General features: G+C 42.7%; 2 protein-coding genes across 7 annotated transcripts; one reads left to right on the forward strand and one right to left on the reverse strand.

The window, feature by feature from the left end:
* The first annotated feature begins 107 nt into the window (after positions 1-107).
* DDX17 (DEAD-box helicase 17) lies at positions 108-19,749 on the forward strand. Of its 6 annotated transcripts, none has more exons than XM_015627661.3 (13): positions 108-464; positions 4,548-4,698; positions 6,653-6,752; positions 6,874-7,007; positions 7,583-7,648; positions 7,951-8,092; positions 9,690-9,850; positions 9,936-10,108; positions 10,426-10,536; positions 10,942-11,003; positions 11,388-11,447; positions 15,690-15,929; positions 16,589-19,749. In XM_015627661.3, the coding sequence occupies exons 1-13, from the start codon at positions 421-423 to the stop codon at positions 17,110-17,112; spliced, it is 1,968 nt and encodes a 655-aa protein (XP_015483147.1). In that variant the 5' UTR covers positions 108-420; the 3' UTR covers positions 17,113-19,749. The 6 variants fall into 6 exon arrangements, with proteins under 6 accessions (XP_015483147.1, XP_033370482.1, XP_033370480.1 ...); XM_033514591.1 differs by having other exon boundaries at positions 16,162-16,705; XM_033514589.1 differs by lacking the exon at positions 108-464 and adding an exon at positions 3,899-3,945.
* Positions 19,748-25,951, reverse strand: KDELR3 (KDEL endoplasmic reticulum protein retention receptor 3). The gene is made up of 5 exons (XM_015627675.3): positions 25,621-25,951; positions 24,580-24,680; positions 23,929-24,087; positions 23,347-23,599; positions 19,748-20,534 (listed from the first exon to the last, which is right to left on the reverse strand). The coding sequence occupies exons 1-5, from the start codon at positions 25,709-25,711 to the stop codon at positions 20,494-20,496; spliced, it is 645 nt and encodes a 214-aa protein (XP_015483161.1). The 5' UTR covers positions 25,712-25,951; the 3' UTR covers positions 19,748-20,493.

Below are 25,951 nucleotides of genomic sequence, written 5' to 3' on the forward strand. Positions count from 1 at the left end.
CGCGGGGCGGTGTTTCGCCGAGCGCGCTTTGGGTGTAGTTTGGTTCCGTGAATAGGCGTAGGTGTTTCAGAGGGCCGTAGTTTGCGCAGCGCCGGGCCGCCCGTAACGTAAGCGGAGCGGGCCGGGGCGACGGCGGCCATTTTGTGCCGGGAGCGCGGAGGAAGAAGACGCTGGTGTCTCCACACTACCCGGGCCCTGGAGCCGACCGAGAGCCCCGCCGTTCCGGCCGCTGACGCCCAGCGGGTCTCGGACCCACTGAGCACCTCTTCTCCTTTTGTGTCCCAGCAAAGAGGCGAGGTGGCGCAAAGCGAGGCCTCCGAGGCGCAGCCGCCCCTGGCTGGACCCTCTCCCCGTACCCCCAGTCCCTCGCCGTCCCCACGGCCGGCGTTCCGCTGCCTCTCACCCACCCCTCCGGGGGCGATGAGAGGCTTCGGGGACCGGGGCCGCGACCGAGACCGCGGCGGGTAAGGGCGGGGGGGATCGGGGGAGCGGTGGGGGAAAGCGAACGCTTGCGTTGGGGGCGGGGGGGGAGGCCGCGGGGTTGGGGGTATGTGTTGGAGTGGCGGCATCGGGGCAGCCAAAATCCCGTTTGTGGAGATTTTGCCCCCCATAGATTCTCGTGTGGGGGCGGGGGTAGTTGGAGACTTACCTGTCCCCAAGGCGGGGTGGTGGGTTTTGAGAGTTTTGTGTTTTTTAATATATATTTTTTATTGTTATTATTTACTTAGCTTTTCTACCGTTCATGTGTAATTAATTCTCAGCATTACTTGCAATTTTAAGGCCTTATCCACCCTGCCCCCTTAATTATTTTCTGCCAGCCCCCTTATTTACCCCGCGAGACCCATGGCACCCTGTCCACCGAAAGCCACGAAGGTCTTGGTGGCCCTGGCAGGGCTGGTTGTCCTTCTGTCTGCCCTTCTGGTTGTCATTGCTCCTTCTGGACTTACTGGGAAGATGGCAGTGGGGGAAAGATCTGTCTCAGCTGCACTCCCAGGCTTACCGTGATAGGAAATGGGATTGGAAACGCTGCCGTGCGGGGGGCTTGGGCGCTCCGGGGGGTGATCTCTGTGAACCATGGTCCTGGACACTCGCCAAGCTTACATAGCGCTACAGAAATTGTTTGTGTGGTTCTGTGGAGGCCTAGTGGTTGGTGCTCTTGCATCTTATTTAAAGAAGGTTTAGCTTGCAAAAGGCTTTTGCAGGTTTGATTTGATGTGATTTTTTTTTCTTTCGAGAATGACAGCAATAGATACAGTGGCGTTATACTATATAACTAGATTGAGTCTCGAGGTTTTTAAGGGTTGAAAGTAACAAGGCATTTGTGCTAGGCCTTTTTAAAGAGAAAGTTAGAACTGGTTTCTGAGGGTGGCATTTTAAGATCATGATTAGTTCTCAAGGATCAACAAAAGACTTACAATGTGGGTTCTGCTGTATGGTAAGCTAGATCTCAATTAAAAAGTGTTCTCTCCATTTTTTTTCCTTTTTTTTTTCTCCCCCACTTCCTTTTCCTCTTGTTTTCCCTTGCCACTGGAAGATGAAAGAATATTTTGCTATACATTGCAATGCACTTTGACATTCAGTTTCTCATCTGTGGAGGGAGATAGTTGTATCATTGCTTTATCTTACACCCACATTTAACATTCTGAAATTAAAAGATATTTTCATTTTTTTTTTCACAGAGAGGAGGGTTCTGGTGTTTTTCTGCTAAGAGATTTCCAGCTCAGTTTAACACAAGGACACTGGAGTAAGAGCTTTGGCAAGTCTGAGATAGATTAGACCACAGCTGGTTTTAAAGTTTAGTGAGTGAGTTTGAGTACACGGATTTATATACAGTTACTTAAAAGAACACTGGCCAAAGCATTGACACAACACTTGATGTGCCTTAAAATTAGTGTAATTTCATTTTTGGTAGAGTCTTTAATTATAGTGGATGCTTCTCTTTTAGGTAGGGGTTTTGCATGAGTAAAAGAAGTACCTATATGCTTCTTTGTGAAGTTTGTGGACATTTGCATGATTTTATTTTTTTTTTCCTTCATATTATCCTGGAAGCTTTAATGCATTAGGATTCCATTTGTTATATACATCCTTTTAAGGTGTGAAAATACTTGTAACCACTTACAACTGTCTTACTTCATAAATAACTTGTATAAAATGTTGGGCCACCCAGTGTGCTGATCCAGCACCATTTGAATGTTTATCAACACTTCTTTTGTAGTCTAATCACATACAAAGTTTCTAATTTTCTTTTGTCAGGATGGAGCTCAGGGTGACTTCTTAGGATGGAAAATTGTTACGTTTTGTTCTGGAATGTATCAGATTTACTCAGTTCTGTCCCAGAAGTGATAGCACTGGTAATATTAGGGAAGAATGTTTTGAGCCAGCCTGAATTTACCTTTGAAAAGAGAGCTGTTGGCAGACCATGGAAATACTAGATTTAAGTCAGTTTAATTGGAGTTGGAATCTCATTTTACTTGGAGTCAGAATGTGAAGTGTCAGTTACTGCCAGTTTAGCAAATAAACCTCCACAGAGGCAGCATTCAAGGGCTCTTGTAGGGCTCCTTCCTTTGAGGTCAGTATCCAGGCATATTGTGTATAAGAGTGGAGAACTGAAACTCCTTGTTCTGCTGAACTTGGAGAACTTCTCTCCTATGTGCCTTCTGTGTAGAATGTATAATTTTTTCCCTCTGGATAGCTGTGGAAGAGCAAGTATTCCTAGTATTCCCAGCTGTTGCAGTGTCCAGTCTTGCAAGCAGGCCTGTCATATGTTTCCTTTTCTAAGGGAGCTCATCGACCCTTTGAACCTCCGGTGGACTTGAGTGAGGTTATGGGTTGTGTAGGAACTGATTGGGTACTGAAATTGTTGATGTTTTGACCTCAGTTTGACATGACTGATAACAAAAATCATCACTAAAGGTGAATGTCCTTGTAAATAAAAGTCTGTGCCTTCTTTTTTTCCTTTGTCCTGAAAGGAAACATGATACTTAAATGCATTTTTGAAGTTGTGTTTCACAGTCTTTTTCATATGAAGAGAACTTGATGACTGTGCACACTGTCTGGGAAATCTGATAGACACACAGATGAGAAAATAAAGGATATTTATGGGAAAGAGAAGAAGCCTAATGCATAGTTGCAACACAGCAGACATTTTAAACTAACTTAGCAGATTTTAAGTTAAATTATATCTACCATACTTGATTTCAGTTCTGTTTCTTTGGTCTTTTAGTCATTAATTTATAGTTTCTGTTGGAAGTGATTTAAAGAACAAATGTATTTAATGTTTGAGCAGGTAGTCTTGTATTCAAGATAATTCAGATTTTTATTTCAACTCTTGTTTATTTTTTGGTGACTCTTCCACCTGCTCTTTCATCCACAATTTACTTGTGTAAGAGTGTTTCTTTGAGATTCTTGTTGCTTTCCATTTATTTCATTACCAGTTTTTTATTTGCTAGTGGACTACCTGGGTATGGTGCAGACACTTTGGTTTTGCTGTCTAAAAGTTGTTTGAAATTGTCATGTCTCATGAATTCATATTTTGCATAAAGCTGTACCTTTAGGACAAAAATGGACTTGGTAGCATTTTGAAAAGGTCTTTCTGCTGAGTTTGCACAGAACTAATGAAAGTGCTGTAACTTTTTTTTTTAATGTGTTATTTTAAAATACAACTCACGATATTTACAGTAAATAATCATTTAATGCCGCTTGTTTTTAGTTACTCTCATAGCTACTGCCAGAAGCTCATGTTTTGGCTCTTGTATTAGCCAGTCATTGCAGTTAGTTCTTAACCTTCTGAAGTGTCTATAATTAACTGGATAAAGAACACTTAGAGAGAAAGAGCAAGCAATAACTTTTGAATTATTCTGATAGAATTTTTTTTGTGAGCTTGAACTTTTTACTCTCTTCAGTCTTCATCACAATGCATTTGAGAGAGGATATGTTTTTTCACAGGTATACTTTTGTTTTGGTTTTTTTTTTTCCTGTTAGGTTGCCTTTTAAAAACGGGTTTTTTTCAGTTTTGTTGATAACGGAATTACAGATGGACTTGCAGGCTTGGCTGGACTTGTTTACTTTCTGGTCTTCAGGCTGCTGTTTTTCATTTGAAGCATACTTCTTGATAAGAAGGGAGAGAAGAGGGGGAGATAGTGAAATAGCTGTTTAGTGTAAAACTAACCTTGAGAGACAGAGAAGGAACTTACAAGGAGAGATTTTTCTCATCCCTTTTATGTAACTGTGTTGTACATGTACTATCAGTTTCAAGACAAATGCTATATGTGTACACTCAGCCATGTCCTAGAGACAGGGGCTTGAAAGGAGTGATTTAAAATAACATGGTTTTATGTTCAGAAACAACCCAAAGCAGGTTTATGTTATTTCAAGAAGTTTTATACCATCATAGTGGTTGGAGGGAAGTGACTTGCTAGAATGTTGTGGTCATATGTCAGCTTGGGGAAAACACAATAGAAAATGGTTAAGAAGTTTCCAGAGTAGTTCTAGAATAATTTTTAAGTACTGGTAGTATTTTTTTAAATAACTAACATTCACATTCACAGGTTTGGAGCAAGTCGTGGAGGTCCTCTTCCTCCAAAGAAATTTGGTAATCCAGGGGAACGTTTACGTAAGAAAAAATGGGATTTAAATGAACTGCCCAAGTTTGAGAAGAATTTTTATGTGGAACATCCGGAAGTGGCCAGGCTTACTCCAGTAAGTGCTGTGTTGTCTGCAATAGAAAATGTCACAAGTTGAAAAACTTGTCCTAGGAAGTCTGGGACAGCATGTAAAATAGAGCTGACTCTTCATTAAGCTTGTTTGGCGTGTGTACTCTGCTGAATACTGGTTCTAGTTGCATTTACTATTTAACATTAGCAAAGGATATGCTTCTAGCCTTGGTTGTTTTTATATGAGATATTGTAATTTGTAATGCATCTTCAAAATGTTTGTCTGGTCCAGCAATTTGTCAGTGGAGATAAAACTTAGAGAGTAACAGTACTGGAGAAGCACTGGAAAAACCTAAGATAATGAACTAAAAGTGACAGAAATACATGAGAAAGGTCTGAAAGTAATATTTTGTCATAAGAGTAATTTGGGCTGAAAGAGGCCTTGGGGGACACCTCTAGTCCAATCCTCTGCTTAGAGCAGCACTAATGGTAGAAATAGAGCAGGTTGCTTAGTGCCTTGTCCTTTTTAGTTTGAATATCCCCAGAGATGAGGAGAATTTAAATCCTCTCTGCGTGGCTGTCTCAGGGCTTAATGTTTCTCATGGGATTTTGAAGATCTTTCCTATAGTGACCCAACAAGTAGTTGAAAGTAGCAGTTGAAGGTCGCTGTTAGCCCAGTCTTTCCCAAGCTAAAGAAATCCACTGCTCCTAGTATGTCTTCATATGGCCTGTACTGCAGCCTCCAGCTTTCCCCCATAATTGGTCATGCCCTGTTAAAACAATGTCCTTCTCACATAGGGGGTTCAAAACCAGGTGCTCTGTGTTTACTCTGTAGATACAGTAATCTTCCTTTCCTACCAGACTTGAGTCTAGTCTTCTATTCTCTCTTGCAGTGTATTTTTAATAATTAGAAATTAAGATATTTTGTTCTTAACATGAGGTAACAAACAAAATGTCATTATCTGATCACATAGACTTAGAAATCCTTATATGAAATGTGCTTATGGCATAAAGGAATTGAAGGGGGTATTGACTTCTTAAAGATACTTGAGCTACTGAACTGTGGTTTTCAAGAGCTGCCGTAGCTGCCTTTGGCTTAGCCAGCTAAAAGGATTTTCACGTTTTCCACAGAAGTAATTTTCTTTTTTTACATTCTAATTCAAGCTCGAGGGATTCTCAGAAATACTGAATATATTGCTTTGGATAAAGTTTATATTTGATATTGATATGTCTCTATTGATTTCTACTAAGTATTACAGTAAGGTCAGGAATTGTCCAAGCATGTTGAAAAAGGCAGTTGGACTTGCAAGATAACCTAGACAAAAATAAAACACTTTTTCTAATCCTGAAATTCTGCTTGTGTGACTACACATTTCAGAAATGTTACAAGCAGTTCCTTAAAGAAATTGTGAGGTCCTAGGGTATCATTATGATGTTGTCAGAGCTTCTTCCATTCTCTGAAACAATTCCAAGCAACATTTGAGTTGCAAGTTATCCAGCAAGAACTCTGTATTTATCTACCTCTGGAATGTGTTAATTGAAGGACTGCCCTGCATTCTGTTCATGGTATATTAGGATCTAGTTAGTTTGTTTAATTCTTAGCATTGTCACAAAAGGCAAGTTTTCTATCCTCTGTTTCTAATCACTTTTTAAGCTGTTGGTCATTTCTGGCTTCTGGAAAAAGTCTAATTCCTAAAAATATTCTGTTAACATACTTTTCATTTACAAGGGCTGGTTGTAAGAAGAGATTGACATTTGTCCTAGGCTATATAGGGAGCTCATACCTCTGTGAAGCTCATACCTGAGAAGCTGTACAATACCTCAGTCTTAAAATAAAGTCTTTAGGAAAGCAGTCTTTTCTAGATCTCTGTTTTAATTTAGATCTCTAACAAATCCAGAGAGGAGAAGAGAGTAGTTGGAAACAGGCACTTTAAATCCCTGTTGATGTTTGGCTTTTCTTCTTTCTTTCTTTCTTTCTTTCTTTCTTTCTACATAAATAGTATGAAGTCGAAGAATTGCGAAGGAAGAAGGAGATAACAATTCGGGGAATGGAGGGCTGCCCCAAGCCGGTGTTTGCCTTCCACCAGTGTAGCTTTCCACGTAAGTGTTCTTGCCATTCTTTAAGATCGTGAAGATTGCTCAGAATGGTTCTATTCTCTAAAAGGTTCTCTAAAGCCTCAGTTATCCTTTAAGAAATTTATTCTTTTCTTAAATTCTGAAGAGTATGTGATGGATGCCTTGATGGACCAGAACTTTACAGAACCCACTCCGATTCAGTGCCAAGGCTTTCCACTAGCCCTCAGCGGTCGTGACATGGTGGGCATTGCACAGACCGGCTCTGGGAAGACACTAGCAGTGCGTATTATTTCCTTTTATTTCTTCAGCTAGCTTTCCTTGTCACCTGGCAGAAACTGCCTGTGGGTTAGTTTTTGGGCTTGTCAGTACTGCCAGTGGGATGATTACGTTTTCAGAGCTTCTTGTATTGCATCATGGGGGACAGTTAAACTCAACTACAAGCCTGTTGTATTCACATGTGTGTATTTTGTTCGTCTTCCTGTTTGGATGCTTAGTCAGTTCTCTTTGGTCTGTGCTTACATTGTGGTTTAAAAACCAGGTTGTTTTTAGCACACTTGTTTTATAAACTGCATAGGTTAAAATAAAAAACGGTTGAATTTCAGCATAGACATTAATTTTAACTGCAGTATTAAAAAGGCTTTTTATCCTTTATGAAAAACATTGGCTGAGGTAACGATTACTCAGTTCTACTAACTTAGACTTAAAATTTAAGTAAGCCTTCGTGCTCATGCCAAAGTGGATGCAGTTGGTCAGCAGCTCTGAAAATTTTCTGTTTTGCTGAATAAATGCAGGTATCTGGTTTTGCAGAATGACAATTTCTATATGTCACAGAATACTGTTTTCTTCTGTTTTAGTACTTGTTGCCTGCAATTGTTCACATCAACCACCAGCCATATTTGGAGAGAGGGGATGGCCCAATTGTAAGTGCTTGTTGAGTCTCTTCCTTTTTACATGTATGGCATGACATTGTTAATGAGATAGTACTTTATTTAATTGGTGTATCAGAATAGTAGTTTTTCCTATCCTATTTGTATCCGAATAGGAATTTTTACTACCACAACGTGAGCATCCCACTCAGTTGAAATTCTGTGCGATTGCTAACATAGTATAAAGATACTTAAATGTTTTAGCTAATAAAGAGCAGATGGTTCAACTTTGCTTATGGTTTTATGTTAGGGATATGTATGCAGCTTGACTCTTCCTGAATCATTTCCTTTTGCAGTGTCTGGTTCTGGCACCTACTAGAGAGTTAGCCCAGCAAGTGCAGCAGGTGGCTGATGATTATGGCAAATGTTCAAGACTGAAGAGTACCTGCATATATGGAGGAGCACCCAAAGGTCCCCAGATCAGGGATTTAGAAAGAGGTAATTTTAAAATGGGTGCTTGCAGTTTCTGGAGGAAGTAGTATTGTAAAGTCTCTGTAAAAATGAACTTCTCAAAACCTGTCTGGAAGGGGGTGAGAGTGAGCGAGTGTCTCATTTTCCAGTTGCAATGATAGTTCATGGTGTAGTTCACTTCTTTGCTGTATAGTGACTTGGATATTAGATTTTCTTTCTGTTTGTTCTTTGAACATTGCACCTGTGAAGATCATCAGGGTGTTGAAATGGGAAAAGAAAACTTCACAGAAAGAAAGAAAGAAAGAAAGGTTATTTTAAGGAAATGCAATACCAGCATGTTTAAGGAAGGATTTTTCTTAAGGCAAATTTCAGGTTTTCTGCCTGTGTTCATTCAAATAATAAAACCTTGTTTCTGAATTGATGTAAACTTTTTCTGGATAGCAGGAGCAGTGTGTCGTTTTGCTTTGGGCACAGTTTTTTTTGTAGTTTTTGGTTTTTTGTTCTTTTTTAAATTGTTCTTAAGCACTAAGCACTATGTACCCTGTAAACAACCACTGTAAAGTGGTAGTTACAGTGATCTGTAATTTCAAATACAGGAATGTGCAAATACAGGAATGGCTTTGATCTTCACCAGATAGAAAATGTAATGGAATTATGTGAAAAGATGCAAGAATTATTATCAAGGCAGACACACATACAGATCTATTTAAGAAATCAGAAAATTTAGGTTACCACTGCAGTTTGCAGGATCCTTACTGCAAACTGCAGCAGTGTGGTAAAGGCATGCATGATAGAAGTCTGTGTGATATCTCTGTTCAAGAAAGCAAGTACTTTTCAATTCATAACCAGCATGTTCAGTGGAAGAGTCCAAGGTTTCATGAAGAGTCCTTGGGAGGATCAGCTTGCTGGGTTTTTGCACACCTTTCTGGAGTGCTGTAAAATAGATATTCTGCTTAAGAAGAAAATCTTTTTCATGCCTCCTCTTCCAGAAACTTAATGTTCTGTGGACATTTCAGTGACAGTGAAATACTCACCTGTAAAATTTGGGAATTTGGGACAGGTGGAAGCCAGATTTTAAGGAATGTGTAAATTGCCCAGGCTGGTGTTAGTTAGGAATATCTGAACTCTCTTCTTATCCCCACAAATATTGATAGGATGGTTGTCTCCCACTGTTGGTGTATAATTGCTTAGTATTAAAACCCATGCTTTGGCTTTATATATTAAAAAAAAGTGAAAGTAATTTGACCTATATGGCAAGAGGAGCACTTCATGTTTGAAAATGACACCTCTCTAGACTGTAATTCTAGATGAAGGTGGTTCAGGCTTGAGTAGAAGTTTTCTTCATTCCTGATTTTTGGACAGCTCTTCACAGGTGTTCTTAGCAGTAACCTTTTCGTTTCTGTACTGCGTTTATTATTCTAATGGCACTGTAACAGTAATTTCAGAATGGAAAAAATATTAAATGGAACTAGGGCTTCGACTGAAGTGACTCAGTCTTGGGTACGAATGAGGGTGGTGCTTTTTTTTAAAAACAATTTTGCTCTGGAAGGTGATTCATTCTGACTAAAAATACCAGTTGACATTCAAATGAAGAGCCTTACTCTTTTTCGTTATTCTTCTGAAGGTGTGGAGATCTGCATTGCTACACCAGGTCGCTTGATTGACTTCCTTGAGGCTGGAAAGACCAACCTTCGTCGCTGTACATACCTGGTGCTGGATGAAGCTGACAGAATGTTGGACATGGGATTTGAACCACAAATCCGTAAAATTGTTGACCAGATAAGGGTGCGTGATCCTTTTGGAGCAGCCTCCTTGATTTTCCTATTTGAAATCTAGTACCGTAAACAAATCTGTTTTCCCTTTTCCTTAGCCTGACCGCCAGACTCTGATGTGGAGTGCCACCTGGCCAAAAGAAGTGCGCCAGCTTGCTGAGGACTTCCTGCAGGACTATGTTCAGATCAATGTGGGAAACCTGGAGTTAAGTGCCAACCACAATATCCTGCAGATAGTGGATGTTTGCATGGAAAGCGAGAAAGACCATAAGTAAGTTCCCACCATTTCACTTTCTTTGGTTGTACTTCAAAGTCTGCAATGCTTTGTAAGCCTACTAGGAATGCTAAAATAGTGAATTTACTTGTACTACTATTTAACCTTTGAGTGTTACAAAGTAAGTCAGTCCTGTAATTAGCTAATTTGTCATGTATATTTTGACCATACCTTTGTACAACCAGCAGAAATTCTCTGTGATACTGACTAATATATATGGATGTGTGCTGTGTATGTCCTCACTGTCCCTTGGGAGAGAGATCCTATATTCTGGTACATGTGGTTATACATCTTGTCTCTCATGTCTGTTTTAGACTGATACAGCTGATGGAAGAAATCATGGCAGAGAAGGAAAATAAGACTATCATCTTTGTGGAGACAAAGAGGCGATGTGATGATCTCACTCGAAGGATGCGCAGAGATGGGTGATTAGCTTCTCCCTCCACTTTTTTTCTAGGGGGAAACAAAAATTGTAATCAATAGCAGTAAGGTTTAAATGTTCATGATGGTATTCTTGGGAACAACTTATCCATTATTTTCTTGGCTGAATTCAGTCATTGTTTCCCAGAAGATTCCACTCCATCAGAGCATTAGTACAAGAAAGATTATAAGCAGTGCAGCTTTTTTAGTCTATCAGAATCCTGATATGTTGATGGGGACTGCATCAATATAGCAAACGTGATTTGTCTTCAATGGTTGTTTATGTAGGTAGCGGGTTTACAGTACACGTGCTGGGTAGCTAGAGGCCAGAGAACAAAATATTTCAAGCTTCCTGTTTCCTTTAATGTATGTACTTTCTATCTATACTAATGTACATCTCTGTTTGGCAGTTGGCCAGCTATGTGTATCCATGGAGACAAGAGTCAGCCAGAAAGAGATTGGGTGCTTAATGGTGAGTCCGTCACTGACAGAAGAATAACTTGGGCTGTTGTACCTAATTTACCTAGACATGTTTTTCTCTGGTCTGTTTGGTTCTGGTTTGTTTCTTGTTTTTTTATCTCTGAACCAAATAGACACATGTAAAAGGACTTCTCTTGCCTTTGTACTCTTATTTTCAGTACTTGTCTTTTTTGATTTGTTTTGATAAAACAAAGTGGGAAAATTGCTTAATGCAGCTGGATTTTGAAAAATCGTTGAGGCATTATATCCTGACTTGGGGGTTCTGGAATTGACCCACCTTATCTAGCTTCTGCAAAAGGAGCATTTAATGTAAATCAAAATCAGATAACTTTATCTTCTTGAAAAATCTTACTTCATAGCATGCTTTGTTTTACAGAGTTTCGTTCTGGAAAGGCTCCTATCCTCATTGCTACCGACGTTGCATCTCGTGGGCTAGGTTTGTACACATAGACCACTCTTGCCTACTGCTGCATATTTTTCTTCTTTGGACTGAAAAATGTTTCTTTAAAAAAAAATTCAAAGCGTGATTTTCCCCCACATGTGAAATACGTTTTTTAACATTAATCTTTTTTTTTTCTTTCATATTCAAAGTCTCTTCCTGCTCCTAATGAACAGGCTTTGGTCTGCAGCAAGGCCTAGGCATGACCAATCGATCGCCAAGAGGGAGAAGAGATGTCCAATTATGCAACCCAACCCTTCCACCTCACTCACTTCTTCCCCAAATCCAGCTTTTGTTGCTGGATGGTAGGGATGGATTGCTCTCAGTTCAGAGCGTGTCAGATAAAGTTCAAGTAGGAAGTTGTGGGAGAGCATTTCGACAGCAAATAGTGAATATTCTCCCCGTATGACACACCACAGATTTGAACATACCAACCCCAGTGTACATGCATGTTTACCCTGCAGATGTATTCACATCTGAGAAAGCACTGCTCCAGATCTTTGCTCTTGACATGTAACCTTCCCTCCTCCTCTGTGTTCCTTCTAGGCAGGACCACTGAGATGATATATGGCCTTTAACATCTTGTTACCCAGATATGTAATTGAATCAAAATCACACAGCTCTGTTCTGGTGGTATGAAAATGATCTGTCTGGATGCATCAGTTGTGCCCCCTTCTATAATAAGCATATTTTTGTTGTGAAACACTGTGTGCTGAGCACAGTCCTTATGCATCTGCCCACCCTAGAAGAGGAGGATGGCTGCTGAAGTGCTCTGAGTTTAATAACAGACATTGAATACTCTGCCCACCCGGAATTTAGTAGACGATAAACTACTTGGGAGTCAGTGTCTCATTGTAGTAAGTTCTAGACAAAATTACTGCAAATTGGTGGAGATTTAACTCAGAATCTAGTTTGTTAAAAGGCTCAGTTACCTGAGCTCTCTTTGTATCCTGAAAGGGTGGCTGTGCTGTGCATCATATGGTCACTTTAATACAGGCAGACCATTGACAGACTTTGCAGCCTTTGTTCACACAACCTTCACCCCTCCTTCCCCTCCCCCCTCAAAAAATGTCCAGCACTTCCTCAGGAAGTGATTATATGGACTTCAGTCTCTGCCCTCTAGGGTCATGTCTGGACCTGTGCAGTTAGAACTTGGGCCTGTTGGGAGAAGGGACTGAGGCCTGAAACCAGTTTGTATGAAAGAGAGCTGCTTTCTCTAGCAGCATTTTTTAAACAGGCTTGCTATGTGCTGGTAGCTTCTTTGTGCATCTTGCCTAGACATTTAAAACAGCCTCAACCCCCTCAAAAAAACCCCAAAAAAACAAAAAAAACCAACCAACAAAAACCAACACTCTCCCCCAAAATGACTCAATTGGATAACACTTCAGAAAACAGTCTCCCCAGTTCCCATCGTCCACTTCGCCCAAGCTAAGGGGGAAAGGTATCAGAGTCTGTTTCTTGTTACTGAACAACATCTCTGCTTGTTTTGGGGCCCTGAGTTTGCTGCTTAAAATAAGTCACTTAACTGGCAAACTTCTGGACGACTTCCTCCAAGATCCTGGAAAGTGAAGGCTTCTACCTAAATAACATAAAACAGGGGCGCGCGCCTTTTGGCTGAGTCACCAGGGCTTTCCCTCTTCCTAATGGAACATTGGTTTCAAAAAAGCTTCTTTCAGGTAAGTTCTGAGTCCCGTAATGACTTCTTTGTGATAACTCCCTGGAGTAAGGTCCTCTCTCTGCACTGATATTTTTTTTTCTTTTTTCTTTTTTTTTCCCTTTTTTTTTGTTTAGTCTATTAAACTAAAAACATTGAATTTGTTTTGTTTTGTTTAACAGAAGCTTTGTTATCAGCTGCAGATAATTCTCAGTGCAGGGGTGGGGGTACACCTACAACAATGGTCTGAACAGCTCTCTAGACTAGCATGTTTGCTAGTTTATATCTGTCCCATTTAATAATTGGAGACTGTGCCATAGAGTGTTCTGATGGTCTGACAAAGGGAATGTTTCCCAGGTAGCTGTCAAAAATGATTTACAGTCTCAATTCTTGATCCTGCTACATTATCTTCTAAAAGTGCAGGAGGATTGCGAGTGTGCACAAACACTTTGGAGCACGCTAGACTGGAGAAGCTGAGTCTTGTACACGCTCTGGTCTTCAGTGTGCTGCGTGCTCTAACAGGACCACTTTCTAGTCTGGAAAACATCCTTGCATCTTCCTATTCCTGCCTTCCCATTCTTTCTGCTCCTCCCCAGTCAAGTCAGTTCTGTCTGCATTGGTAGCCACAATTCCTTGTGCTTTCTGACAGGAAAGCACATTCTTGTATCCTCTGGTAATTCAAGTCACTTGCTTCTGGATGTGCAAAACGGGACTGGCTGAGGACCATGTAGCCTGGAGCTTGTCAGTCTAGCTACACCCCGGCTATGAAGATGCAATCTGTCACACGTACTCCTCTCTATACTTCACTTCCCCTTTTTAAAAAAACTGTTGCATCAAGGACCCTAGCTGGAGACTCGCGCAGCCCCCTGTGAAACCTGCCTTCTCACTCCCTTTTTTTGGTGTGATTCAGGACTTTGGAGTCAGCAAAGACTGAGGAGCCCCCCCTTTGCTGTAATAAGAAACAGACATAATGTCCCCCTCTTGTCACAACAACCCTCAATGTTTTTATTTTTCCTACAACCCCTTTGAAATTGATGCAGTCTGGGCAATAGATGCAGTCTGACCCTTTGGATGTAATTTTTGTATCTTCATTTTTTTTGACAATTGCCCCAAAGAGCCCCAAATAGGGGACAAAAAGTGTTGGAGGACCTGAAACTTTTACCTGAGCCCAGGTTCTCCGGCGCTTCACAACCAAATGGGGCTACAGAGAAGCATCTAAGCCAGTTCACAGAGCGAGCGTGTGTGGGGACTTCTCGCTGCCACGGACCCTTGATGCATGCTCCCCGCGCTCCAGTGGTCCCGTGTCAGAGGGCGGAGTTTTCGAAAGGAGGCCGCCAAAAATAAAAGGCAAAGAGACGGGATCGGCTGCAGCGGTTTCCCACAGGAGGAGGGAGTGTGCATCGGTCTGGTAACAAACAGAGAATGTTTTTCTCTTTAAAACAAAAACAACAACAAAAAAAGGAAAGGAAATCACAAAAAAATCTGTGTTTTATCTTGGATATTTTCAGAATATTCTTGTTAAAATGCAGATTTAAAATATTTTTTTTTTTATGAGCTGTTACTGTTAGGGTACTTACTATATAATGGTGCATTTGGAAATACTGTATAATATAGCAGATAGGTGCTTTTGGTACTTAAGGTGCTTTCACTGAAGCGTTGCGCTAACATTTACTTAGTTTCTGTCCCGTAAGTTTACGAAGTCTTGTCTTGTCTTAGAAAACACAGTGCCTATCCCTTAAATTTTAAAACTGTTTTTGCCTACAAAGCCATTTTGGTAATTTTATTTCCTGCTTCCATCTGACACTGGAAGTAGGGAATTGCTTATGGAATCCAGGATTGTCTAAATTACGCAGGCTTGCCAGAACTGGACAGAGCAACACAGAAATGTTAGTGCAATGCATTCTAGTGATAACTACAAAGCTGAGTTAAGATACTTTTAGGTCTGAATAATTTTTAATGAGTTGGCTGAATAAAACTAATGTAATTTGAATGCCTAAAGCTTTAGGCTAGGGGAATTAGTTCATTATATTTTATTAGTACTGTAAAAGTAAATATTTTTAAGATTGCCTTTTATTTCATGTTACCGAGTGGAAGGTAAGTGATTTCATTACTGTTATTTTTTGTTAGACTTCTCCCAACAGAGTAAAAGCTTTACCATGGCAGTTCTGCCCTTCCTCCACCCCAGTTTGCTCTGTCTGATGGTGACATTTTCACTTTACAGATTGTGTTAAAAAAGTATGAAATTCAATTAACTTATTCACAAATATCAATGTCTTTGACACAGGAAGACAGAGAAATGCATTCCGGGGAGGATGACTTTGAGTGCAGGGCAAAGCTGCTTAAAATTGCCATTCTTTTTCAGGACACAGACCTTTGTTCCTAATGATCTTTAATTTCAGTCTTCTACTCTTTTGGGATGAGTCTGTCTTGTATTTATTCTGTGCAATTACTAACTTTGTATTTTTTTTTCTTATTACTGTCACCTGCATTCGTGCTCCCCACCTTTCGTTGGCACGTCTTCTCTTCTTCTCCCCTTTCCTCAACCCCACCCTTTCACTGTGCTTCGCTCCTGGGCACTTCACAAGACGTGGAAGATGTTAAATTTGTGATAAACTACGACTATCCGAACAGCTCCGAAGATTACGTGCACCGTATTGGCCGTACCGCACGTAGTACCAACAAAGGTACTGCCTACACCTTCTTCACACCAGGAAACCTGAAACAAGCCAGGGAGCTTATCAAAGTCTTGGAAGAAGCCAATCAAGCCATCAATCCAAAGCTGATGCAGCTTGTGGACCACAGAGGAGGAGGAGGTGGTGGTGGAGGTAAAGGCACAAGGGTGAAGGGTTACACAGAGGATGCATTCCCCGTTTTGAGGGAGGGAATGTTGAAGAGAGGGTATAGGGAAGTTGTAAGTACAGGTCTAAGATAACACATTAGTCATAAAGCTGTTCTATACTCGAGGTCCCAACACTTAATATAGATGTAGTGCTTCTGTCCCAAGGGAGAAGCAGTCCCCTATTTTACCTCAGCTGTAGAATTTTTTTTTCCCACAAGGTCCTCAGGGAGCTGATTTTGCTTGCAGTAATTACTTCATCACAGCTCCTCCTAAGGACAGGCAACAAGGTGCGTGTGCAAAATTGAAATCAGTGAAGGGATACACTGAATTTCGGGAGCTGACACACTTTTTCTTCCCATTCTTGAAGGAATAAGAAATTTCCTTCTGAATTAGTCCTGAATTTCCTCCATTTCTTTGTCTCTAAGCACATACATAAAGAACCCTTGTTTGAACTTCACGTTTACACCTTAAACAAAATGAAGAGGCATATGCACAGCTGTGCAGAGAAGTTACAGTCAGTCAGAAGAAAGTGCTCCTTGGGAGCAAAATTGTGGATGTAGAAGGGGGAGAAAGGGTGGCATAAGTGTACCAGATCATTGTTTAAGACTTGTTCATGGTTCTAAATCTTAATGTATCCATCGCCAGGAGGTCGTTCTCGTTACCGAACGAGCAGTTCAGTAAACAACCCTAACCTGATGTACCAGGAAGAGTGTGACAGGAGGCTCCGGGGAGTGAAAGAGGGCCGGAGAGACTCAGGTGGCTTCAGAGACCGTGAGCGTGGTGAAAGTTATGCCAACGGAGCCAACAAGACCTATGGCAGTGCCTACGGGAGCCCAAATTCTGCTTTTGGGGCAGCACAGAGCCAGTATGGTTACACTCAAGGGAGCTATGGAGCAGCTGCCTATGGCACGAGTGGCTATGGCACTGCAGAGTACAGTGCTAGTGGCTATGGTGCCAGCACCACAGCTGCCACAGCTGGGAGAACCTCACAGAGCACTACCCAACAGCAGTATGCAGGGATGGTGGGGCGCTCGGGCCAGCAGCCACAGCCGCTCATGTCACAACAGTTTCCACAGCCCCCTGCCACTAACGTGATGGGCTATATGGGACAGACTGCCACCTACCAGTACCCGCCCCCTCCCCCGCCCCCGCCCCCCTCCCGCAAATGAGCCCACTTGCTGGTGACCAGTGTAGACCTTGCATTTAAAGGAACCTTTTCTTTATCTTCTTTCCCATTGTGATGTCTCTCATGCAGGTTAGACTTAGAGTTCACTATCCAAATCCCTTGAGCCCATCAAAAATGGCTCCCAGTCCACATTAATGACCCTATCCTCTTTTTTTTTCTTTTTTCTTTTTTTTTTTTAAAGATATATGTATAGTTGACTGGAAAATTTATTATTTTTGTCTTGCATGTTGAGGAATTTGGAAATATTATTTTTTCTAAAAGAAAAGGGTATAAGGCAGATAGGTCCCAGCTGGATCATCTTGGTGTCTAAGGTTTGTGTGAAAATTTGCTTTTGAGGGAAAGAAGTTTCTATTCTGTAACACATTAACTTAATTTCAGGAAGTATAAAGAGAGATGGGAAACTCTCGGAGAGCCAAAAAGCACTTCACTTAAAATATAAATGCAAGGGAGCAATTCTCACTTCTCCTAATCTTAATTTTTTTTTTTGATAGCTCACTATTACTGCTCGTAATCTTACTGTAGGTGACTTTCCGTAGGAAAACTCTGTTCATTTGTCTGAGCTGGGTGGTGTTCAGAGCAAAGCCTTGGATATATTGTTGGTGATTTCTGAAGTTATGGAAGCCCCATTTTCTGTTACCTGCAACAGCCTGCAGTAGGAAGTTTGGGTTTAAAAACCTCGTGTTAGAGACCAAACCTCTCTTGCATTCACTACCTGAAATCCAGATAGTTTCTGTGGGTACCACTGCTGAAATATTCAGCTAAGTAAGTTCTTTCCCTATGATTGTTAAATTGCAGCATCGCAAATGCGTGGAGCCTGATTATCATTAAATTGGTTACTGCTCTCAAATTTGCTTGGTTTATTGAAAGAAGTCTTCCTTGACAGCCCAGAAATTACGTATAACTGAAATGATGAACAGTGTTACCTTGTTTGTCTGTCCTTCACAAACAAATCCCCTTTCGCCTTGGGGAATGTTCTGAATGCCGCTTAGCTCAATAAAATGTGACAGAGTTTTCCACACTTAAATTTAAAGGTTTGAATAGGGTGGGCTGGGGGGAGGGCAGGAGGGAGGAAGACAGGAGGAGATTGCCTATGGGTCTCCTTTTCATGAGGTAAGCGGTGAGCTGGTTAGTGTATCTTGATTCTGAAGCTTTGTTTCTTCTGTACCTTGCACTGACTATTGCTTTCTCTGGCTTTTGAGTGCATTTCCCTGCTCCATTGGTCCCTTTGAGCTGAGCTCTTGCAGGTAGGTAGTATTTTAGAAAACGTTAGAGAAGAGTGAAATTTTAGTACATACGTAAATAAAACTTGTTTATTTTACAGGCTAAGGTGGGTGTGAGGGGGGGTTCCCCCTTTAGTAAAGCATGTTGTTGACTTGTTATTTCTAATACCAGACGGTTCAGAGACAGTAGATGATAACAGGAGTTGGCTGCTCTTGGTCTGATAAGATGACAAAAGGATGGATTCATCTTCTGGTTTGAGGCACACTCTTTGCATTAGGAGAGTGCAGGGGGGTTGGTGGTTTTTTCTGTTGGCGTTCTTGCATATGGATGAACAAGGCAGCCCACTCCTTCTGTAGCAGAGTGGAACTTCTTATAGCCCTGGAAAAGAGCTTGCTTTTACAGAAATTATTTCTTTTAAAATTTAATTTCTTCCCAGAGTAAAATTTTGGGGGATGGATGCGCTTTTTTCTTTCTTTCTTTTTTTTTTTTCTTGTGCAGTTCACAGGTAGGTTGCTGACAGGAAGAAGGGAGATTCCTTCCAGAACCTCAGTTCCCTGGTTCCATTTTATATTTCCAGTGCATGGGCAGGAAGTTCCTTTGCTTGTGTTAAGAGAAAGCCAGAAGCATTTTCTTTATCCAGGCAATGACTGATAGGTCTTTGGCCTCCCTCGCAAGCAAATGTAGAGGGGGGTTTTTTGTTTTGTTTTAAATTTGAGAGTAGAATGCAGAAATGCTTTTGAGGGGTGTAGGAGTAGGACATCTTACTGACTGTCTTTAAAAAGGGTCTCTGGACTGCCAAAGCTGCCTTACAGTCTGTTACAGCTTTCACTTTTGGAGATGACTTGGGTATGTTTAAACATCAATGCCAAGTCCTGCAGTGCTTTATTGTCATTGAGGTCAGCTGAAGTCCAGGGTCTCAGTTTAGTTCAGAGCATCAACCAGACCACTGAATGCACCGTGGCATGTGCTGCCCCTGTCCCACCTGGTGCTCTCTGCTCTGCTCCATGTACCAGCTGGAGGGCCCTTGTTGATAAAGCATTAGCCTCTAGTGTTGTTTGCATTGTTTTCAATCTGTAAAAAGTTTGTGGGAGTGTCAGATATCTGAGCTGGGTGTCTCCTCCCCTCCCGCTTCCTGAAGCAATTTACTGTTTGGATTTCTTTGAACAATTGAAGGGTTACTAGCTTTGTGTGGGATCAGCATCTTGTTTCACACACCTGCTGGTCTCTGAACACATTCCTGTTGTATTAACGAAGACTTGAATTGAGAGATTCATAGATCTGTGGTGTTCAGGCACAGGATACTAAGAGCTATGTTACTATTCTTAGTTTGTAAATTGTCCTTTTGATACCATCTTGTTTTCTTTTGTAGGTATAAAATAAAAACACTGTTGTCAATAAATTGTGGACTTTGTCTTTATTTTTGGGATATAAAGCTGTCTTTGCCCCTGTTCTTCCCAGTTCTTAAATTCAAGGAGATGGAAACACTTCTTGGCAACCCACTGAATTTTAATTGAAATCGTCCCTGTTTGTAGAATACAAGGAAACTGAAAATAAGTGAGCGGGGGGGGATATTTGAATACTTGTGCAAGTATTCAAATAGAAGATTCATGTTATTCAAAGGCTGTGTTTCTCTTGAATGTTACGGGGCCTGAATAGAGAGAGGGTCAGGCAGAAGTAACATCCAAGAGGGTGTTAGTTCATACAGGGTTAAACAGTTCGTAGCATCTGCTGTGTCAGACGTGACCACCTGTGAAATGGGTCAGTTAACAGACTTTATTATACATGTTCCCTTTACCGTGGACACTTGCTGAAGAACTAAAGGGAGTGACAATTTCCCTTGTGCTGCCTCGGGGTAAGGGTGGAGGTGTGTTTTGGATATAGATGCTGGGAAGATCTGGGAGAGAAGAAATTGCACTACTTCAGTATTGGCCAGCACTAGCACCAAATTCAAGTGAGAAGAAATAAAAAAATGGAAGGGAAGAGTCTGATGGATGAAAAGCATTTCAGTTTTCCAAGCATTGTCTTCCTGGCACTAGGTTGAAACTCGGCTGAGCCATCCTTAGTCTAAAAGGGCCAGGGAAGGAAAGCTGTGATCTTAAACGGCTTCATCTTTGGAGTTTCTTGCCCTGCCTGTGGGATGTCTTCAAACAGGCATGGGAAGACTTAGCTTCTTTCCTTTCAGGACTGCAAAGAGAAAGAGAAAGTAATGAATAAATTTAGTGGAATTCAACTGTTCTATTATTTCAGTAGTTTTATAACTTGCAATTTAGAGTGCTAGATAGTTGGGTGCCAGATTTGCACACTGAAATGCTGCTAAGAGGGGAAAGCACAACCTATTTATCCTCCTTTATGCTAAAGGAGAAGGTTCTTAAGTTTGTCTTCCATGCTTGTTCTCATGGGTGGGCCATCTTAATTTTCTTGATGATGTGCTATTCCTAGTGCTTTCCCCTCCTTTTGATACAGAGCATGGCCTGAATCAATGTCTGTGGCCAGAGCCCTGCTGAGCCCTTCCCAGCGCATCTGAGCTGAACCTTGGGATGGCAGGAATACCTCTGGGAAATGCCACAGGCCCATGGGCTCAGGTGGCGTGGCCGGAGCAGGGACTGTACTGGATGTGCAGTGGTCAGAGGCGCAGAGTGGTCAGTGGTGCCTGGGATGGGCTGGAACCAGCGTGGGCCTGTGTCTGCCTGATGGACCGGGGGAGGCCTGAGGGACTGTGCCAGGCTGGAGAAACAGAAGCCTTGTGAAGATCAACAAAGCCGAATGCACACCCTGCCCTGGGGTGGAACAACCCCAGGCACCAGTAAGGGGTGGGGGCAGCCCAGCTGGAAAGTGGCTTGGCAGGAAAGGCTTTGGATGTGCTGGTGGACACCAGGTTGAGCACAAGCCATCAGTGTGCCCTCGTGATAAAGCAAGCAGTGTCTGGAGCTGCATTGCCAGCAGGGTGAGCAGGGAGTTCTTCCTCTCCACTCAGCCTTGTGAGGCTGAGCTGGCCTCAGCTCTGGGCTCTCAGAACAAAGGATGAGGAGTCAAGGACCAGAACAGCATCTTGATGTAGGAGCACAGGCTGCGAGCTGAAAACTGTTCAGTGTTGAGAAGGCTGAGGGGCACCTTACCCATGTGCACAAGTGCTGGATGGGAGGAATGGAGACAGACACAGACTCTACTGGGTGGTGCCCAATGACAGGGCAAGGGACAATGGGAAATTCCACTTAAAACATCTGAAAGTAATATTTTATAGTGAGGATGGTCAAAAAGTGACACAGATTGCCCAGAGAGGCTTCACCCTGGAGACAGTCAAAACCTTACTGGACAAGACCTTGAAAAATGTGAGCAGGGGCATGGATTAGATGATTTTTCCTCCTCCATCCTGACTTCCCACACCCCTGGCCACTCTGTGAAATACAAGCTTTGGGGAGCTGAAAGGTTCCTCAGGATATCTTTCATGTCCATGTGTTAAACAGAAGGAAGCTCATCTAGTTTTGAAAACAAGATAAAAAGAAGTAGCATTCTATAAAAATCCCTTTGCAGTGCTCTGGTATAGACTCAGAAGTCTTATTAAATCCATTTCTTTATATAACACATTTTTGCTTTCTTTTTTCAGCATCGCTGCCCTTTTTTCTGAGCTCTTCAGTGTTAGAAATGTTTTGAAAAGTTTGGTTTTTTGAAAGAACATAAGAGATGCAACCTGCTATAATATTGCTGGCTCTCATAAATGACTGCAAAGTATTTGCATGTCTTCAGACACCATTTCCCTCCCGTGATCCAGAACGTTTGTGTAAAAGAAAAGAGAAAAAAAAAGCATTTCTCTTCCTGCTGTGATGTTCCATCTACAAATGTTTTTTTTTTCTGCCTCCTGTATCATCTAAATTTTGCAGCTCTGTCACTAGCAGTGTGAGATTGAAAGCCAGCAGTTGTGTTTTTTCCTCCTTTTGTTCCGCCATCACAACTACAAAGGGTATGGATTTCTCACAAAATACAGAAGGACACAGGACACATGAATTGAGCGGAGCTAAAATGGGAATTAGTTTAGAAAAGGAAAAAAAGGAATTGATGTGGAGCACCTCGATGGCAGTTTTAGAAAGTATTTTTCTGGCTACAAAAATATTTAATGACAGAAGGAAGTCTTAATCTGCCAAGGCCAGCCACCTGCTCAGTGCTCCTGTCACCTCTCTATCAGCAGGTGTATTGCGTGAAGCTACCAAAAATCCATCCCTTGAAACTTCAAATGTGGGCCGTCATCACTGCTTTTGGCAGACTTGTTGGGGAAAGTGAAGAAGGAGGAAAATAGCTGTCCACTTGGCTAATTTCATCTAATTCCATCCTCCTCAACAGAAAGGTGTTTTAAAGTGCCCTTCAGCCTCGGCAAGCCACAGTGTGTTCTGTCAGAATTTATGCCCTTGGTGCACTTTTAAGCTCTGGTAGCCATTTACCAAAGCATGGCACTGAAATGGAAAGGGCATCTGATTTTGGAAAATAGGAGTGTTCTTGCCTATGCAGATGCCCATCTTCCTACAGAATCAGTTCTTGACAATCAAGAACTTGATCTTCTTGATCAAAGGAAAAGAAGGTTTAATAATATCTCCATATGTCTGCAGTTGCTTTCTCAGGTACATTGTCTGCCTGTAGCTATTTTTTCCAACTCAAAGTTTTTTTTTGTTTTTTTGGTTTTTTTTTTTTGTGATTCGTAATCTTTCAAAATATATGTAGAATTGAATGTACCTCAGTTGTTAAATTCCTGAGGTGAGGTTAGACCAGGCTTAACTCTGGTTTAATTCTTACTGTGTTTCACACACACATCCAGAGCCTTGCGAGCAGCGATGCCCGCTCTCAATCAATAGATATGTTTTTTAAACTGGACTTTAGGTGCACAATATGCATCACAAACAGCAAAATAAAAAGTAAGGCGAGGATTAACATGGCAAGCTTAAGCTCCACCCTATACTGCAAGAATGTTGAATGAACTTTTCAGTATTATAGCAACATGCTTACGTACCTTTGGTGACGTAGAGATAGAAGAAGTCACAGTAGAAGATGGTTTGTACCACCCCAGAAACGACAGCGATCTGGTCATAGAAATTCTCTGTGTGGTAGCGCCAGACCCAGTTGGCAATGTAGAGAGCACGGTAGAGGCCCAGGAAGAAAAGGTAGTGTGTCGTGATGGTCTCTGCTTCCCCGGTCTTGCTGATCATGAAGAGCTGAGGAAGGATAGCCACAGACTCCAGGTAGATGGAGAAGGTCCAGAGTATCTGTGAGGTGCAAAATGAAGGCAGTGGGGAGTCAGTGCTGGTTAGTACGTGTTAAGACCCAAAGCTTTTCCTTTGGCAAATCACTGATGTCTGAGGGGGATGAGGAGTGCTGCTGAGGTTGGGCAAAATGAGCTCACTGTGCCAGGAGTAAGAGGAGACAGCGCTGAGCTGTTCTATAGATGGTACTGTCTTCAAGGCCTGCCAACTTTGCCTTTCCTGCCTGCTTTTGCTGTTAAAAATCTCAGCTATTCAACATACTGCTCACTCTGCTGCCTGGTGTCAGGCTACTGCTGCTTCCCTTCCCTTTTCCTGCCACAGCTTTTCCTTACCTCCAAGGGGGTGAAGCTGTGGTTCTCCAGAAATGACAGGCCTGTGACAGGGACCAGCAGGAACTCGAGGCGAAAGGAGTCGTTCTCGCTGTCAAACGTTTTCCGGAACTTCACGTAGATCATGTACACGGTGACGTAGGCACAAATCAAAAAAATGACCTGTGGGAGATAAGGGAGATGGCAAGACCTTACCTGCAATTGCACTTTCCATGCTTAAAGAAAAGGCTTTCCCAAAAGTCAAGATAGTGGTGAATGCTTTGCCTGTGTTGCCTTGCAGATTGACTTCTGCTGGAGATACCCCAGCGGTCAGGTGAAGTTTGCTATGCCATGAGAATCTGTTTCAGTCCCTCTGGTGCACTCTTTGAAGAGGTTGGCTAGGTGGCAACTTTATGTTAATGCTTCTGCTGTACAAGGACACCCAGGCTTGGTTCATGACATCTTATTCCAGTTTTAGTGGTACTAAATATGGCTCAGCTCACTTACTGACTGTGGCAAGGGGGGGTTTTGGTCAATGGAGGGACAGTGGCACCAAAGGAAGCATATTTATCCACCCTTCCTGGCTGAAAAATTCAGTGAGTGTGTACCCTCACCTCCCCAAGAAACCACAGCAAGCTGAGGAGAACCTCTCCGGCTGCAATGCCCTCTCCTTACCTTCATCACAGTGTTGTAGACAGAGATGAAATTCGTGAACAGGTCCAGGTAGCGGGTTGTGAAGACGAGGGCAAAAAGTATCTGACTCTTCCCAGAGATTCCTGTGTGGCAGGGAGATGAAAGGAAAGCAGATGAGGGGAAGGGTCTGTGGGATGGTGGTTTCCCCTTACACCTCCTTTGGAAGCATTTGTATGTAAGTGTGTTGTTTTGTGAGCCAGGACTGGTGTGTGGGTGCTGAGGTAGCTCTACCCCAGAGTGGCCAGAGTGTCCCAAGTAACCGGGCAGGTTCCTGTTGGTGCCCCTGAGTGCTGCCTGCAGGAGCTGGTGCTCACTGGGCATGTTCACCACTTCGGCCTGTTCAGTCCTTGCTGTCGTCCAGAGGCCTTTCTCTTCCCTCCCCCCTTTTGCCTGCCCACCTCACCAGGGACTGTGTGATGTGACATTTGCCACAGGAGGGAAGAGCTGCAGGACCAGCCCCGGGGCACTGATGGAACTTGGCCACTGCTGGCAGAGAGATGCACCAGTCAGGCCCAGGCACTTCGGTACCTGTGATAATGGCCACAGCCCCCGCAGCCCAGCCCCAGCATCTCATGAGGAGGGAACTGTGAGCAAAACTCCCGCAGGAAGCTGCTGTCCTGATTTCCTTACCCTGGGATGGGGCAGCTTCTGGCACCTGTCCATCCCTGGCAGAACCTCCAACCTAAAGCAGTCTTCTGTCCAGGTTGGTGCCACCACAACCTCTTGTTCTCATTTTCCACCTCCTTCCAGCCTTGCCACTCTGTCCTTCACTTCACCACCCTGAGACCGGCACCTGGCTGAGGCTGTGCACCTTGCCACATCACATCCTTCCCAACATAGCCCTCTCCCGGCAGGGAGACCTCCCAGAGGAAGAGGATGACTTCCCTCAAAGAGGCCACGGAGGAGGGCAGCCAGTTCCCATGAGCTATCACTGGCCTTTCCAGCTCCCTCTTTGTTGTACCCTTCACCGAACTGCCCTCCGAGGAGGGCCACCCTCCTTCCCTGGGACATGGGAGCACTCACCAGCACAGGACTTGGACTTAACGATCTTCAGCAGCAGAATAATGATGGCCAGCAAGTGGGAGACATCCCCCAGGATGCGGAAGATGTTCATGGTGCCGGGGGGACTCCTCTGGGGTGAAGGGAGTGGGGCTCTTTTTGCAGGCAGGGAGGGTAAGCGTGGGGAGTTTTTCTCCACCGAGCCTTGACTGAATGAACTATCTTCTTCAGTTCAACTTTCCTTTTTCCCTGAGCACAGAGCCCTTCCTTCTTGCAGCGCAAAGTTCAGTCTCCCCTCTCCCGTGGCTGCAGATGCCTTTCCCCTGCCAGGCTGGATATCTCCCTTGTTTTCTTT

This window comes from Parus major, chromosome 1A (genome assembly GCF_001522545.3).
Source record: "Parus major isolate Abel chromosome 1A, Parus_major1.1, whole genome shotgun sequence".
NCBI classification, from domain to species: Eukaryota; Metazoa; Chordata; class Aves; order Passeriformes; family Paridae; genus Parus; species Parus major.